We start from the raw sequence: 13,686 nt of genomic DNA, 5'->3' as shown, positions 1-13,686 counted from the left end.
GATAAGACAAAGAACAAGAAAGTCAGTTAGGAGACATGTTGACACATAAACCCATCATGTTATTATCAAACCCTGCTGGTACCTCCTCAGAGCCTGGTTCCTCTCTACCCAGTACAGCCAGTAGAGGACTGGTCACCCCTCAGAGACTGGTTCCTCTCTACACAGTACAGCCAGTAGAGGACTGGTCACCCCTCAGAGCCTGGTTCCTCTGGTCTACCCAGTACAGCCAGTAGAGGACTGGTCACCCCTCAGAGCCTGGTTCCTCTGGTCTACCCAGTACAGCCAGTAGAGGACTGGTCACCCCTCAGAGCCTGGTTCCTCTCTACACAGTACAGCCAGTAGAGGACTGGTCACCCCTCAGAGCCTGGTTCCTCTCTACCCAGTACAGCCAGTAGAGGACTGGTCACTCCTCAGAGCCTGGTTCCTCTGGTCTACCCAGTACAGCCAGTAGAGGACTGGTCACCCCTCAGAGCCTGGTTCCTCTGGTCTACCCAGTACAGCCAGTAGAGGACTGGTCACCCCTCAGAGCCTGGTTCCTCTGGTCTACCCAGTACAGCCAGTAGAGGACTGGTCACCCCTCAGAGCCTGGTTCCTCTCTACCCAGTACAGCCAGTAGAGGACTGGTCACCCATCAGAGCCTGGTTCCTCTCTACCCAGTACAGACAGTAGAGGACTGGTCACCCATCAGAGCCTGGTTCCTCTCTACCCAGTACAGCCAGTAGAGGACTGGTCACCCCTCAGAGCCTGGTTCCTCTGGTCTACCCAGTACAGCCAGTAGAGGACTGGTACCTCCTCAGAGCCTGGTTCCTCTCTACCCAGTACAGCCAGTAGAGGACTGGTCACTCCTCAGAGCCTGGTTCCTCTCTACCCAGTACAGCCAGTAGAGGACTGGTCACCCCTCAGAGCCTGGTTCCTCTCTACCCAGTACAGCCAGTAGAGGACTGGTCACCCCTCAGAGCCTGGTTCCTCTCTACCCAGTACAGCCAGTAGAGGACTGGTCACCCCTCAGAGCCTGGTTCCTCTCTACCCAGTACAGCCAGTAGAGGACTGGTCACCCCTCAGAGCCTGGTTCCTCTCTACCCAGTACAGACAGTAGAGGACTGGTCACCCATCAGAGCCTGGTTCCTCTCTACCCAGTACAGCCAGGAGAGGACTGGTCACCCCTCAGAGCCTGGTTCCTCTGGTCTACCCAGTACAGCCAGTAGAGGACTGGTCACCCCTCAGAGCCTGGTTCCTCTGGTCTACCCAGTACAGCCAGTAGAGGACTGGTCACCCCTCAGAGCCTGGTTCCTCTGGTCTACCCAGTACAGCCAGTAGAGGACTGGTCACCCCTCAGAGCCTGGTTCCTCTGGTCTACCCAGTACAGCCAGTAGAGGACTGGTCACCCCTCAGAGCCTGGTTCCTCTGGTCTACCCAGTACAGCCAGTAGAGGACTGGTCACCCATCAGAGCCTGGTTCCTCTGGTCTACCCAGTACAGCCAGTAGAGGACTGGTCACCCATCAGAGCCTGGTTCCTCTGGTCTACCCAGTACAGCCAGTAGAGGACTGGTCACCCATCAGAGCCTGGTTCCTCTGGTCTACCCAGTACAGCCAGTAGAGGACTGGTCACCCATCAGAGCCTGGTTCCTCTGGTCTACCCAGTACAGCCAGTAGAGGACTGGTCACCCATCAGAGCCTGGTTCCTCTGGTCTACCCAGTACAGCCAGTAGAGGACTGGTCACCCATCAGAGCCTGGTTCCTCTGGTCTACCCAGTACAGCCAGTAGAGGACTGGTCACCCATCAGAGCCTGGTTCCTCTGGTCTACCCAGTACAGCCAGTAGAGGACTGGTCACTCCTCAGAGCCTGGTTCCTCTCTACCCAGTACAGTCAGTAGAGGACTGGCCACCCCTCAGAGCCTGGTTCCTCTGGTCTACCCAGTACAGCCAGTAGAGGACTGGTCACCTCTCAGAGCCTGGTTCCTCTCTACCCAGTACAGCCAGTAGAGGACTGGTCACTCCTCAGAGCCTGGTTCCTCTGGTCTACCCAGTACAGCCAGTAGAGGACTGGTCACCCCTCAGAGCCTGGTTCCTCTGGTCTACCCAGTACAGCCAGTAGAGGACTGGTCACCCCTCAGAGCCTGGTTCCTCTGGTCTACCCAGTACAGCCAGTAGAGGACTGGTCACCCCTCAGAGCCTGGTTACTCTCTACCCAGTACAGCCAGTAGAGGACTGGTCACCCCTCAGAGCCTGGTTCCTCTCTACCCAGTACAGCCAGTAGAGGACTGGTCACCCCTCAGAGCCTGGTTCCTCTGGTCTACCCAGTACAGCCAGTAGAGGACTGGTCACCCCTCAGAGCCTGGTTCCTCTCTACCCAGTACAGCCAGTAGAGGACTGGTCACCCCTCAGAGCATGGTTCCTCTCTACCCAGTACAGCCAGTAGAGGACTGGTCACCCCTCAGAGCCTGGTTCCTCTGGTCTACCCAGTACAGCCAGTAGAGGACTGGTACCTCCTCAGAGCCTGGTTCCATCTACCCAGTACAGCCAGTAGAGGACTGGTCACCTCTCAGAGCCTGGTTCCTCTGGTCTACCCAGTACAGCCAGTAGAGGACTGGTCACCCCTCAGAGCCTGGTTCCTCTGGTCTACCCAGTACAGCCAGTAGAGGACTGGTCACCCCTCAGAGCCTGGTTCCTCTGGTCTACCCAGTACAGCCAGTAGAGGACTGGTCACCCCTCAGAGCCTGGTTCCTCTGGTCTACCCAGTACAGCCAGTAGAGGACTGGTCACCCCTCAGAGCCTGGTTCCTCTGGTCTACCAGTACAGCCAGTAGAGGACTGGTCACCCTCAGAGCCTGGTTCCTCTCTACCCAATACAGCCAGTAGAGGACTGGTCACCCCTCAGAGCCTGGTTCCTCTGGTCTACCCAGTACAGCCAGTAGAGGACTGGTCACCCCTCAGAGCCTGGTTCCTCTCTACCCAGTACAGCCAGTAGAGGACTGGTCACCCCTCAGAACCTCGTTCTTCTGGTCTACCCAGTACAGCCAGTAGAGGACTGGTCACCCCTCAGAGCCTGGTTCCTCTCTTCCCAGTACAGCCAGTAGAGGACTGGTCACCCCTCAGAATCTCGTTCTTCTGGTCTACCCAGTACAGCCAGTAGAGGACTGGTCACCCCTCAGAGTCTGGTTCCTCTCTACCCAGTACAGCCAGTAGAGGACTGGTCACCCCTCAGAGCCTGGTTCCTCTGGTCTACCCAGTACAGCCAGTAGAGGACTGGTCACCCCTCAGAGCCTGGTTCCTCTCTTCCCAGTACAGCCAGTAGAGGACTGGTCACCCCTCAGAATCTCGTTCTTCTGGTCTACCCAGTACAGCCAGTAGAGGACTGGTCACCCCTCAGAGCCTGGTTCCTCTCTACCCAGTACAGCCAGTAGAGGACTGGTCACCCCTCAGAGCCTGGTTCCTCTGGTCTACCCAGTACAGCCAGTAGAGGTCTGGTCACCCCTCAGAGCCTGGTTCCTCTCTACCCAGTACAGCCAGTAGAGGACTGGTCACCCCTCAGAGCCTGGTTCCTCTGGTCTACCCAGTACAGCCAGTAGAGGACTGGTACCTCCTCAGAGCCTGGTTCCATCTACCCAGTACAGCCAGTAGAGGACTGGTCACCTCTCAGAGCCTGGTTCCTCTGGTCTACCGAGTACAGCCAGTAGAGGACTGGTCACCCCTCAGAGCCTGGTTCCTCTGGTCTACCCAGTACAGCCAGTAGAGGACTGGTCACCCCTCAGAGCCTGGTTCCTCTGGTCTACCCAGTACAGCCAGTAGAGGACTGGTCACCCCTCAGAGCCTGGTTCCTCTCTTCCCAGTACAGCCAGTAGAGGACTGGTCACCCCTCAGAGCCTGGTTCCTCTGGTCTATCCAGTACAGCCAGTAGAGGACTGGTCACCCCTCAGAGCCTGGTTCCTCTGGTCTACCCAGTACAGCCAGTAGAGGACTGGTCACCCATCAGAGCCTGGTTCATCATACCCATGAAATAATCATCTCTACCTTCTTGACCTTTGTGCTGTTTTGTCATGTGTTACTACCATGCTGTGCTGTCATGTGTTGCTACCATGCTGTGCTGTCATGTGTTGCTACCATGCTGTGTTGCTACCAGGCTGTGTTGTCATGTGTTGCTACCATGCTGTGTTTCTACCATGCTGTGTTGCTACCATGCTGTGTTATGTGTTTCTACCATGCTGTGTTGCTACCATGCTGTTGTCATGTGTTGCTACCATGCTGTGTTGTTGTCTTAGGTATCTCTGTATGTAGTGTTGTGTTGTCTCTCTTGTCGTGATGTGTGTTTTGTCCTGTATTTGTATTGTATTTTTAATCCCAGCCCCCGTCCCAACAGGAGTCCTTTAGCCTTTTGGTAGGAAGTCTATGTCAATAACAATTTATTCTGAACTGACTTTCCTAGTTAAAAAAGGTTAAATATATGAATATAAAATATACAGTATATATTTAGGGATGGGGGGGGGGGTATATAAATTCATCTTGCAACCAAAACAGATGGACAGGAACAAAGACAGACAGGTAGGAACATCAGACACAAACACACTACTTACCAATGAGGTTAAATAGACCTGTAGATGATAAGACAAAGAACAAGAAAGTCAGTTAGGAGACATGTTGACACATAAACCCATCATGTTATTATCAAACCCTGCTGGTACCTCCTCAGAGCCTGGTTCCTCTCTACCCAGTACAGCCAGTAGAGGACTGGTCACCCCTCAGAGCCTGGTTCCTCTCTACCCAGTACAGCCAGTAGAGGACTGGTCACCCCTCAGAGCCTGGTTCCATCTACCTAGTACAGCCAGTAGAGGACTGGTCACCCCTCAGAGCCTGGTTCCTCTGGTCTACCCAGTACAGCCAGTAGAGGACTGGTCACCCCTCAGAGCCTGGTTCCTCTGGTCTACCCAGTACAGCCAGTAGAGGACTGGTCACCCCTCAGAGCCTGGTTCCTCTGGTCTACCCAGTACAGCCAGTAGAGGACTGGTCACCCCTCAGAGCCTGGTTCCTCTCTACACAGTACAGCCAGTAGAAGACTGGTCACCCCTCAGAGCCTGGTTCCTCTGGTCTACCGAGTACAGCCAGTAGAGGACTGGTCACCCCTCAGAGCCTGGTTCCTCTGGTCTACCCAGTACAGCCAGTAGAGGACTGGTCACCCCTCAGAGCCTGGTTCCTCTGGTCTACCCAGTACAGCCAGTAGAGGACTGGTCACCCCTCAGAGCCTGGTTCCTCTGGTCTACCCAGTACAGCCAGTAGAGGACTGGTCACCCCTCAGAGCCTGGTTCCTCTGGTCTACCCAGTACAGCCAGTAGAGGACTGGTCACCCTCAGAGCCTGGTTCCTCTGGTCTACCCAGTACAGCCAGTAGAGGACTGGTCACCCCTCAGAGCCTGGTTCCTCTCTACCCAGTACAGTCAGTAGAGGACTGGTCACCCCTCAGAGCCTGGTTCCTCTCTACCCAGTACAGCCAGTAGAGGACTGGTCACCCCTCAGAGCCTGGTTCCTCTCTACCCAGTACAGTCAGTAGAGGACTGGTCACCCCTCAGAGCCTGGTTCCTCTCTACCCAGTACAGCCAGTAGAGGACTGGTCACCCCTCAGAGCCTGGTTCCTCTCTACACAGTACAGCCAGTAGAAGACTGGTCACCCCTCAGAGCCTGGTTCCTCTGGTCTACCGAGTACAGCCAGTAGAGGACTGGTCACCCCTCAGAGCCTGGTTCCTCTGGTCTACCCAGTACAGCCAGTAGAGGACTGGTCACCCCTCAGAGCCTGGTTCCTCTGGTCTACCCAGTACAGCCAGTAGAGGACTGGTCACCCCTCAGAGCCTGGTTCCTCTGGTCTACCCAGTACAGCCAGTAGAGGACTGGTCACCCCTCAGAGCCTGCTTCCTCTGGTCTACCCAGTACAGCCAGTAGAGGACTGGTCACCCTCAGAGCCTGGTTCCTCTGGTCTACCCAGTACAGCCAGTAGAGGACTGGTCACCCCTCAGAGCCTGGTTCCTCTCTACCCAGTACAGTCAGTAGAGGACTGGTCACCCCTCAGAGCCTGGTTCCTCTCTACCCAGTACAGCCAGTAGAGGACTGGTCACCCCTCAGAGCCTGGTTCCTCTCTACCCAGTACAGTCAGTAGAGGACTGGTCACCCCTCAGAGCCTGGTTCCTCTCTACCCAGTACAGCCAGTAGAGGACTGGTCACCCCTCAGAGCCTGGTTCCTCTCTACACAGTACAGCCAGTAGAAGACTGGTCACCCCTCAGAGCCTGGTTCCTCTGGTCTACCGAGTACAGCCAGTAGAGGACTGGTCACCCCTCAGAGCCTGGTTCCTCTGGTCTACCCAGTACAGCCAGTAGAGGACTGGTCACCCCTCAGAGCCTGGTTCCTCTGGTCTACCCAGTACAGCCAGTAGAGGACTGGTCACCCCTCAGAGCCTGGTTCCTCTGGTCTACCCAGTACAGCCAGTAGAGGACTGGTCACCCCTCAGAGCCTGCTTCCTCTGGTCTACCCAGTACAGCCAGTAGAGGACTGGTCACCCCTCAGAGCCTGGTTCCTCTGGTCTACCCAGTACAGCCAGTAGAGGACTGGTCACCCCTCAGAGCCTGGTTCCTCTCTACCCAGTACAGCCAGTAGAGGACTGGTCACCCCTCAGAGCCTGGTTACTCTCTACCCAGTACAGCCAGTAGAGGACTGGTCACCCCTCAGAGCCTGGTTCCTCTGGTCTACCCAGTACAGCCAGTAGAGGACTGGTCACCCCTCAGAGCCTGGTTCCTCTGGTCTACCCAGTACAGCCAGTAGAGGACTGGTCACCCCTCAGAGTCTGGTTCCTCTCTACCCAGTACAGCCAGTAGAGGACTGGTCACCCCTCAGAGCCTGGTTCCTCTGGTCTACCGAGTACAGCCAGTAGAGGACTGGTCACCCCTCAGAGCCTGGTTCCTCTGGTCTACCCAGTACAGCCAGTAGAGGACTGGTCACCCCTCAGAGCCTGGTTCCTCTGGTCTACCCAGTACAGCCAGTAGAGGACTGGTCACCCCTCAGAGCCTGGTTCCTCTGGTCTACCCAGTACAGCCAGTAGAGGACTGGTCACCCCTCAGAGCCTGGTTCCTCTGGTCTACCCAGTACAGCCAGTAGAGGACTGGTCACCCCTCAGAGCCTGGTTACTCTCTACCCAGTACAGCCAGTAGAGGACTGGTCACCCCTCAGAGCCTGGTTCCTCTGGTTTACCTAGTACAGCCAGTAGAGGACTGGTCACCCCTCAGAGCCTGGTTCCTCTGGTCTACCCAGTACAGCCAGTAGAGGACTGGTCACCCCTCAGAGCCTGGTTCTTCTCTACACAGTATAGCCAGTAGAGGACTGGTCACCCCTCAGAGCCTGGATCCTCTGGTCTAACCAGTACAGCCAGAAGAGGACTGGTCACCCCTCAGAGCCTGGTTCCTCTGGTCTACCCAGTACAGCCAGTAGAGGACTGGTCACCCCTCAGAGCCTGGTTCCTCTGGTCTACCCAGTACAGCCAGAAGAGGACTGGTCACCCCTCAGAGCCTGGTTCCTCTGGTCTACCCAGTACAGCCAGTAGAGAGGTTCTTACCCAGGTGATAGACTAGATAAGGTTTATATTCCAGTGATATGTAACCAGAGGTAGAGAGGTTCTTACCCAGGTGATAGACTAGATAAGGTTTATATTCCAGTGATATGTAACCAGAGGTAGAGAGGTTCTTACCCAGGTGATAGACTAGATAAGGTTTATATTCCAGTGATATGTAACCAGAGGTAGAGAGGTTCTCACCCAGGTGATAGACTAGATAAGGTTTATATTCCAGTGATATGTAACCAGAGGTAGAGAGGTTCTTACCCAGGTGATAGACTAGATAAGGTTTATATTCCAGTGATATGTAACCAGAGGTAGAGAGGTTCTTACCCAGGTGATAGACTAGATAAGGTTTATATTCCAGTGATATGTAACCAGAGGTAGAGAGGTTCTTACCCAGGTGATAGACTAGATAAGGTTTATATTCCAGTGATATGTAACCAGAGGTAGAGAGGTTCTTACCCAGGTGATAGACTAGATAAGGTTTATATTCCAGTGATATGTAACCAGAGGTAGAGAGGTTCTTACCCAGGTGATAGACTAGATAAGGTTTATATTCCAGTGATATGTAACCAGAGGTAGAGAGGTTCTTACCCAGGTGATAGACTAGATCAGGTTTATATTCCAGTGATATGTAACCAGAGGTAGAGAGGTTCTTACCCAGGTGATAGACTAGATAAGGTTTATATTCCAGTGATATGTAACCAGAGGTAGAGAGGTTCTTACCCAGGTGATAGACTAGATAAGGTTTATATTCCAGTGATATGTAACCAGAGGTAGAGAGGTTCTTACCCAGGTGATAGACTAGATCAGGTTTATATTCCAGTGATATGTAACCAGAGGTAGAGAGGTTCTTACCCAGGTGATAGACTAGATCAGGTTTATATTCCAGTGATATGTAACCAGAGATAGAGAGGTTCTTACCCAGGTGATAGACTAGATAAGGTTTATATTCCAGTGATATGTAACCAGAGGTAGAGAGGTTCTTACCCAGGTGATAGACTAGATAAGGTTTATATTCCAGTGATATGTAACCAGAGGAAGAGAGGTTCTTACCCAGGTCTTTGACAACGTCAGGTTCCAGATCCAGTAGAATCTTGTAAAATGTAGATTTCACTCTTGTTGTGTCTTCTGCTTCTTCTAGGGCCTTGAACAACAGTCTCATCTGGTCCTGGCTGGTCCCGGCAGCACTGATCTGAGAGTTCATCTCATCAGGGATCAAGTCCTTCTTGTGCAGCTCAGATGCTATGGATTTCCCCTCGGAAACATTCTGAATGAGGTGGTCCTTGTTTCTGGTCACAAACTGGGCATCACCTAGTCAGGTTAGATGTAGAGTTATATACTGTAGAACAAGAGGACATTACTAGTCAGGTTAGATGTAGAGTTATATACTGTAGAACAAGAGGACATTACTAGTCAGGTTAGATGTAGAGTTATATACTGTAGAACAAGAGGACATTACTAGACAGGTTAGATGTAGAGTTATATACTGTAGAACAAGAGGACATTACTAGTCAGGTTAGATGTAGAGTTATATACTGTAGAACAAGAGGACATTACTAGTCAGGTTAGATGTAGAGTTATATACTGTAGAACAAGAGGACATTACTAGTCAGGTTAGATGTAGAGTTATATACTGTAGAACAAGAGGACATTACTAGTCAGGTTAGATGTAGAGTTATATACTGTAGAACAAGAGGACATTACTAGTCAGGTTAGATGTAGAGTTATATACTGTAGAACAAGAGGACATTACTAGTCAGGTTAGATGTAGAGTTATATACTGTAGAACAAGAGGACATTACTAGTCAGGTTAGATGTAGAGTTATATACTGTAGAACAAGAGGACATTACTAGTCAGATACTGTATACTTACGCCTTTTTTCCTGTTCCAATTTATAGTCCTTCACTGTAGACACAAGGAACCACACAGGTCTTAAAACACAAATTAATATACAGTATAACCATTAAAACCATTAACAGTTGACCCATCAGTATTATAGTAATAAACCATGAGGTCTGTGATTAACAGTTGACCCATCAGTATTATAGTAATAAACCATGAGGTCTGTGATTAACAGTTGACCCATCAGTATTATAGTAATAAACCATGAGGTCTGTGATTAACAGTTGACCCATCAGTATTATAGTAATAAACCATGAGGTCTGTGATTAACAGTTGACCCATCAGTATTATAGTAATAAACCATGAGGTCTGTGATTAACAGTTGACCCATCAGTATTATAGTAATAAACCATGAGGTCTGTGATTAACAGTTGACCCATCAGTATTATAGTAATAAACCATGAGGTCTGTGATTAACAGTTGACCCATCAGTATTATAGTAATAAACCATGAGGTCTGTGATTAACAGTTGACCCATCAGTATTATAGTAATAAACCATGAGGTCTGTGATTAACAGTTGACCCATCAGTATTATAGTAATAAACCATGAGGTCTGTGATTAACAGTTGACCCATCAGTATTATAGTAATAAACCATGAGGTCTGTGATTAACAGTTGATCCATCAGTATTATAGTAATAAACCATGAGGTCTGTGATTAACAGTTGACCCATCAGTATTATAGTAATAAACCATGAGGTCTGTGATTAACAGTTGATCCATCAGTATTATAGTAATAAACCATGAGGTCTGTGATTAACAGTTGACCCATCAGTATTATAGTAATAAACCATGAGGTCTGTGATTAACAGTTGACCCATCAGTATTATAGTAATAAACCATGAGGTCTGTGATTAACAGTTGACCCATCAGTATTATAGTAATAAACCATGAGGTCTGTGATTAACAGTTGACCCATCAGTATTATAGTAATAAACCATGAGGTCTGTGATTAACAGTTGAGCCATCAGTATTATAGTAATAAACCATGAGGTCTGTGATTAACAGTTGACCCATCAGTATTATAGTAATAAACCATGAGGTCTGTGATTAACAGTTGACCCATCAGTATTATAGTAATAAACCATGAGGTCTGTGATTAACAGTTGACCCATCAGTATTATAGTAATAAACCATGAGGTCTGTGATTAACAGTTGACCCATCAGTATTATAGTAATAAACCATGAGGTCTGTGATTAACAGTTGACCCATCAGTATTATAGTAATAAACCATGAGGTCTGTGATTAACAGTTGACCCATCAGTATTATAGTAATAAACCATGAGGTCTGTGATTAACAGTTGACCCATCAGTATTATAGTAATAAACCATGAGGTCTGTGATTAACAGTTGACCCATCAGTATTATAGTAATAAACCATGAGGTCTGTGATTAACAGTTGACCCATCAGTATTATAGTAATAAACCATGAGGTCTGTGATTAACAGTTGACCCATCAGTATTATAGTAATAAACCATGAGGTCTGTGATTAACAGTTGACCCATCAGTATTATAGTAATAAACCATGAGGTCTGTGATTAACAGTTGACCCATCAGTATTATAGTAATAAACCATGAGGTCTGTGATTAACAGTTGACCCATCAGTATTATAGTTATAAACCATGAGGTCTGTGATTAACAGTTGACCCATCAGTATTATAGTAATAAACCATGAGGTCTGTGATTAACAGTTGATCCATCAGTATTATAGTAATAAACCATGAGGTCTGTGATTAACAGTTGACCCATCAGTATTATAGTAATAAACCATGAGGTCTGTGATTAACAGTTGAGCCATCAGTATTATAGTAATAAACCATGAGGTCTGTGATTAACAGTTGACCCATCAGTATTATAGTAATAAACTATGAGGTCTGTGATTAACAGTTGACCCATCAGTATTATAGTAATAAACCATGAGGTCTGTGATTAACAGTTGACCCATCAGTATTATAGTAATAAACCATGAGGTCTGTGATTAACAGTTGACCCATCAGTATTATAGTAATAAACCATGAGGTCTGTGATTAACAGTTGACCCATCAGTATTATAGTAATAAACCATGAGGTCTGTGATTAACAGTTGACCCATCAGTATTATAGTAATGATCATAATCTCTTTATGTGAAACTCTAACAAGACACCAGACCACTTACCTCGTTCTTCCCATCGTTGTCTTTGCTTCTCTGTAGACAAAATACAACACATGTGTAAAAGCAATATAGTAAAAAGTACAATAATAATTAATAATCATTAAAAGCCTGGATGTCTGTTTCCACTCGGTAATCTAATTAGCATAATGCTAAACTAAACTCTGACTTTAGTGTCTGGGGGTCTAAAAAGGTATTTCACCCATTTTGCTCTACAAGCTTCACACTGGTACCTATATATAGTTATATCCTGATCTAATACAGGACTGAAGGTAACCTGGTATAAATGAATAGAGTCTAATGGACAGGATATGGATCATTCCTAGTTATATCCTGATCTAATACAGGACTGAAGGTAACCTGGTATAAATGAATAGAGTCTAATGGACAGGATATGGGTCATTCCTAGTTATATCCTGATCTAATACAGGACTGGTCTGAAGGTAACCTGGTATAAATGAATAGAGTCTAATGGACAGGATATGGGTCATTCCTAGTTATATCCTGATCTAATACAGGACTGAAGGTAACCTGGTATAAATGAATAGAGTCTAATGGACAGGATATGGATCATTCCTAGTTATATCCTGATCTAATACAGGACTGAAGGTAACCTGGTATAAATGAATAGAGTCTAATGGACAGGATATGGATCATTCCTAGTTATATCCTGATCTAATACAGGACTGGTCTGAAGGTAACCTGGTATAAATGAATAGAGTCTAATGGACAGGATATGGGTCATTCCTAGTTATATCCTGGCCACCCCTCAGAGCCTGGTTCCTCTCTACCCAGTACAGCCAGTAGAGGACTGGTCACCCCTCAGAGCCTGGTTCCTCGCTACCCAGTACAGCGAGTAGAGGACTGGTCACCCCTCAGAGCCTGGTTCCTCTCTACCCAGTACAGTCAGTAGAGGACTGGTCACCCCTCAGAGCCTGGTTACTCTCTACCCAGTACAGCGAGTAGAGGACTGGTCACCCCTCAGAGCCTGGTTCCCATGAAATAATAATCTCTACCTTCTTGACCTTTGTGCTGTGTTGCTGTGCTGTCATGTGTTGCTACCATGCTGTGTTGCTGCCATGCTGTGATGTTATGTGTTTCTACCATATTGTGTTGCTACCATGCTGTGCTGTCATGTGTTGCTACCATGCTGTGTTGCTGCCATGCTGTGATGTTATGTGTTTCTACCATGCTGTGTTGCTACCATGCTGTGTTATGTGATGCTACCATGCTGTGTTGTCAAGTGTTGCTGCCATGCTGTGATGTCATGTGTTTCTACCATGCTGTGTTTCTACCATGCTGTGTTATGTGATGCTACCATGCTGTGTTGTCATGTGTTGCTACCATGCTGTGTTGATGCCATGCTGTGATGTCATGTGTTTCTACCATGCTGTGTTGCTACCATGCTGTGTTATGTGATGCTACCATGCTGTGTTGTCATGTGTTGCTACCATGCTGTGTTGCTACCAGGCTGTGTTGTCATGTGTTTCTGCCATGCTGTGTTGCTACCATGCTGTGCTCTCATATGTTGCTACCATGCTGTGTTGCTGCCATGCTGTGTTAATACCATGCTGTGCTGTCATGTGTTGCTACCATGCTGTGTTGCTACCAGGCTGTGTTGCTACCAGGCTGTGTTGTCATGTGTTGCTACCATGCTGTGTTGTCATGTGTTGCTACCATGCTGTGTTGTCATGTGTTGCTACCATGCTGTGTTGTCATGTGTTGCTACCATGCTGTGCTGTTACCATGCTGTGTTGTCATGTGTTGCTACCATGCTGTGTTGTCATGTCTTCCTACCATGCTGTGTTGCTACCATGCTGTGCTCTCATGTGTTGCTACCATGCTGTGTTGCTGCCATGCTGTGTTGCTACCATGCCGTGCTGTCATGTGTTGCTGCCTTGCTGTGTTGCTACCATGCTGTGTTGCTACCATGCTGTGCTCTCATGTGTTGCTACCATGCTGTGTTGCTGCCATGCTGTGTTGCTACCATGCTGTGCTGTCATGTGTTGCTGCCTTGCTGTGTTGCTACCATGCTGTGTT

At 48.6% G+C, this 13,686-nt stretch overlaps 1 protein-coding gene across 13 annotated transcripts in view; it reads right to left on the bottom strand.

The window, feature by feature from the left end:
* The window catches only part of LOC106596219 (butyrophilin subfamily 3 member A2), an 80,965-nt gene that overhangs the window by 28,776 nt on the left and 38,503 nt on the right, over positions 1–13,686 (bottom strand). For 9 of the 13 annotated variants that reach the window (XM_045711775.1, XM_045711774.1, XM_045711778.1 and 6 more), the window contains 4 exons: positions 11,653–11,682; positions 9,464–9,496; positions 8,644–8,901; positions 4,571–4,588 (listed from right to left, as the gene is read on the bottom strand). The exons of 1 other annotated variant lie outside the window; for it this stretch is intronic. In XM_045711775.1, the coding sequence (XP_045567731.1) occupies positions 4,571–4,588; positions 8,644–8,901; positions 9,464–9,496; positions 11,653–11,682 (339 nt within the window). The remainder of the gene's footprint in view (positions 1–4,570; positions 4,589–8,643; positions 8,902–9,463; positions 9,497–11,652; positions 11,683–13,686) is intronic. 3 more of the 13 variants (XM_045711779.1, XM_045711782.1, XM_045711777.1) reach the window with 2 other exon arrangements.

This window comes from Salmo salar, unplaced genomic scaffold, assembly GCF_905237065.1.
Source record: "Salmo salar unplaced genomic scaffold, Ssal_v3.1, whole genome shotgun sequence".
Taxonomy (NCBI): Eukaryota; Metazoa; Chordata; class Actinopteri; order Salmoniformes; family Salmonidae; genus Salmo; species Salmo salar.
This window is presented reverse-complemented; position numbering and strand designations above follow the sequence as displayed.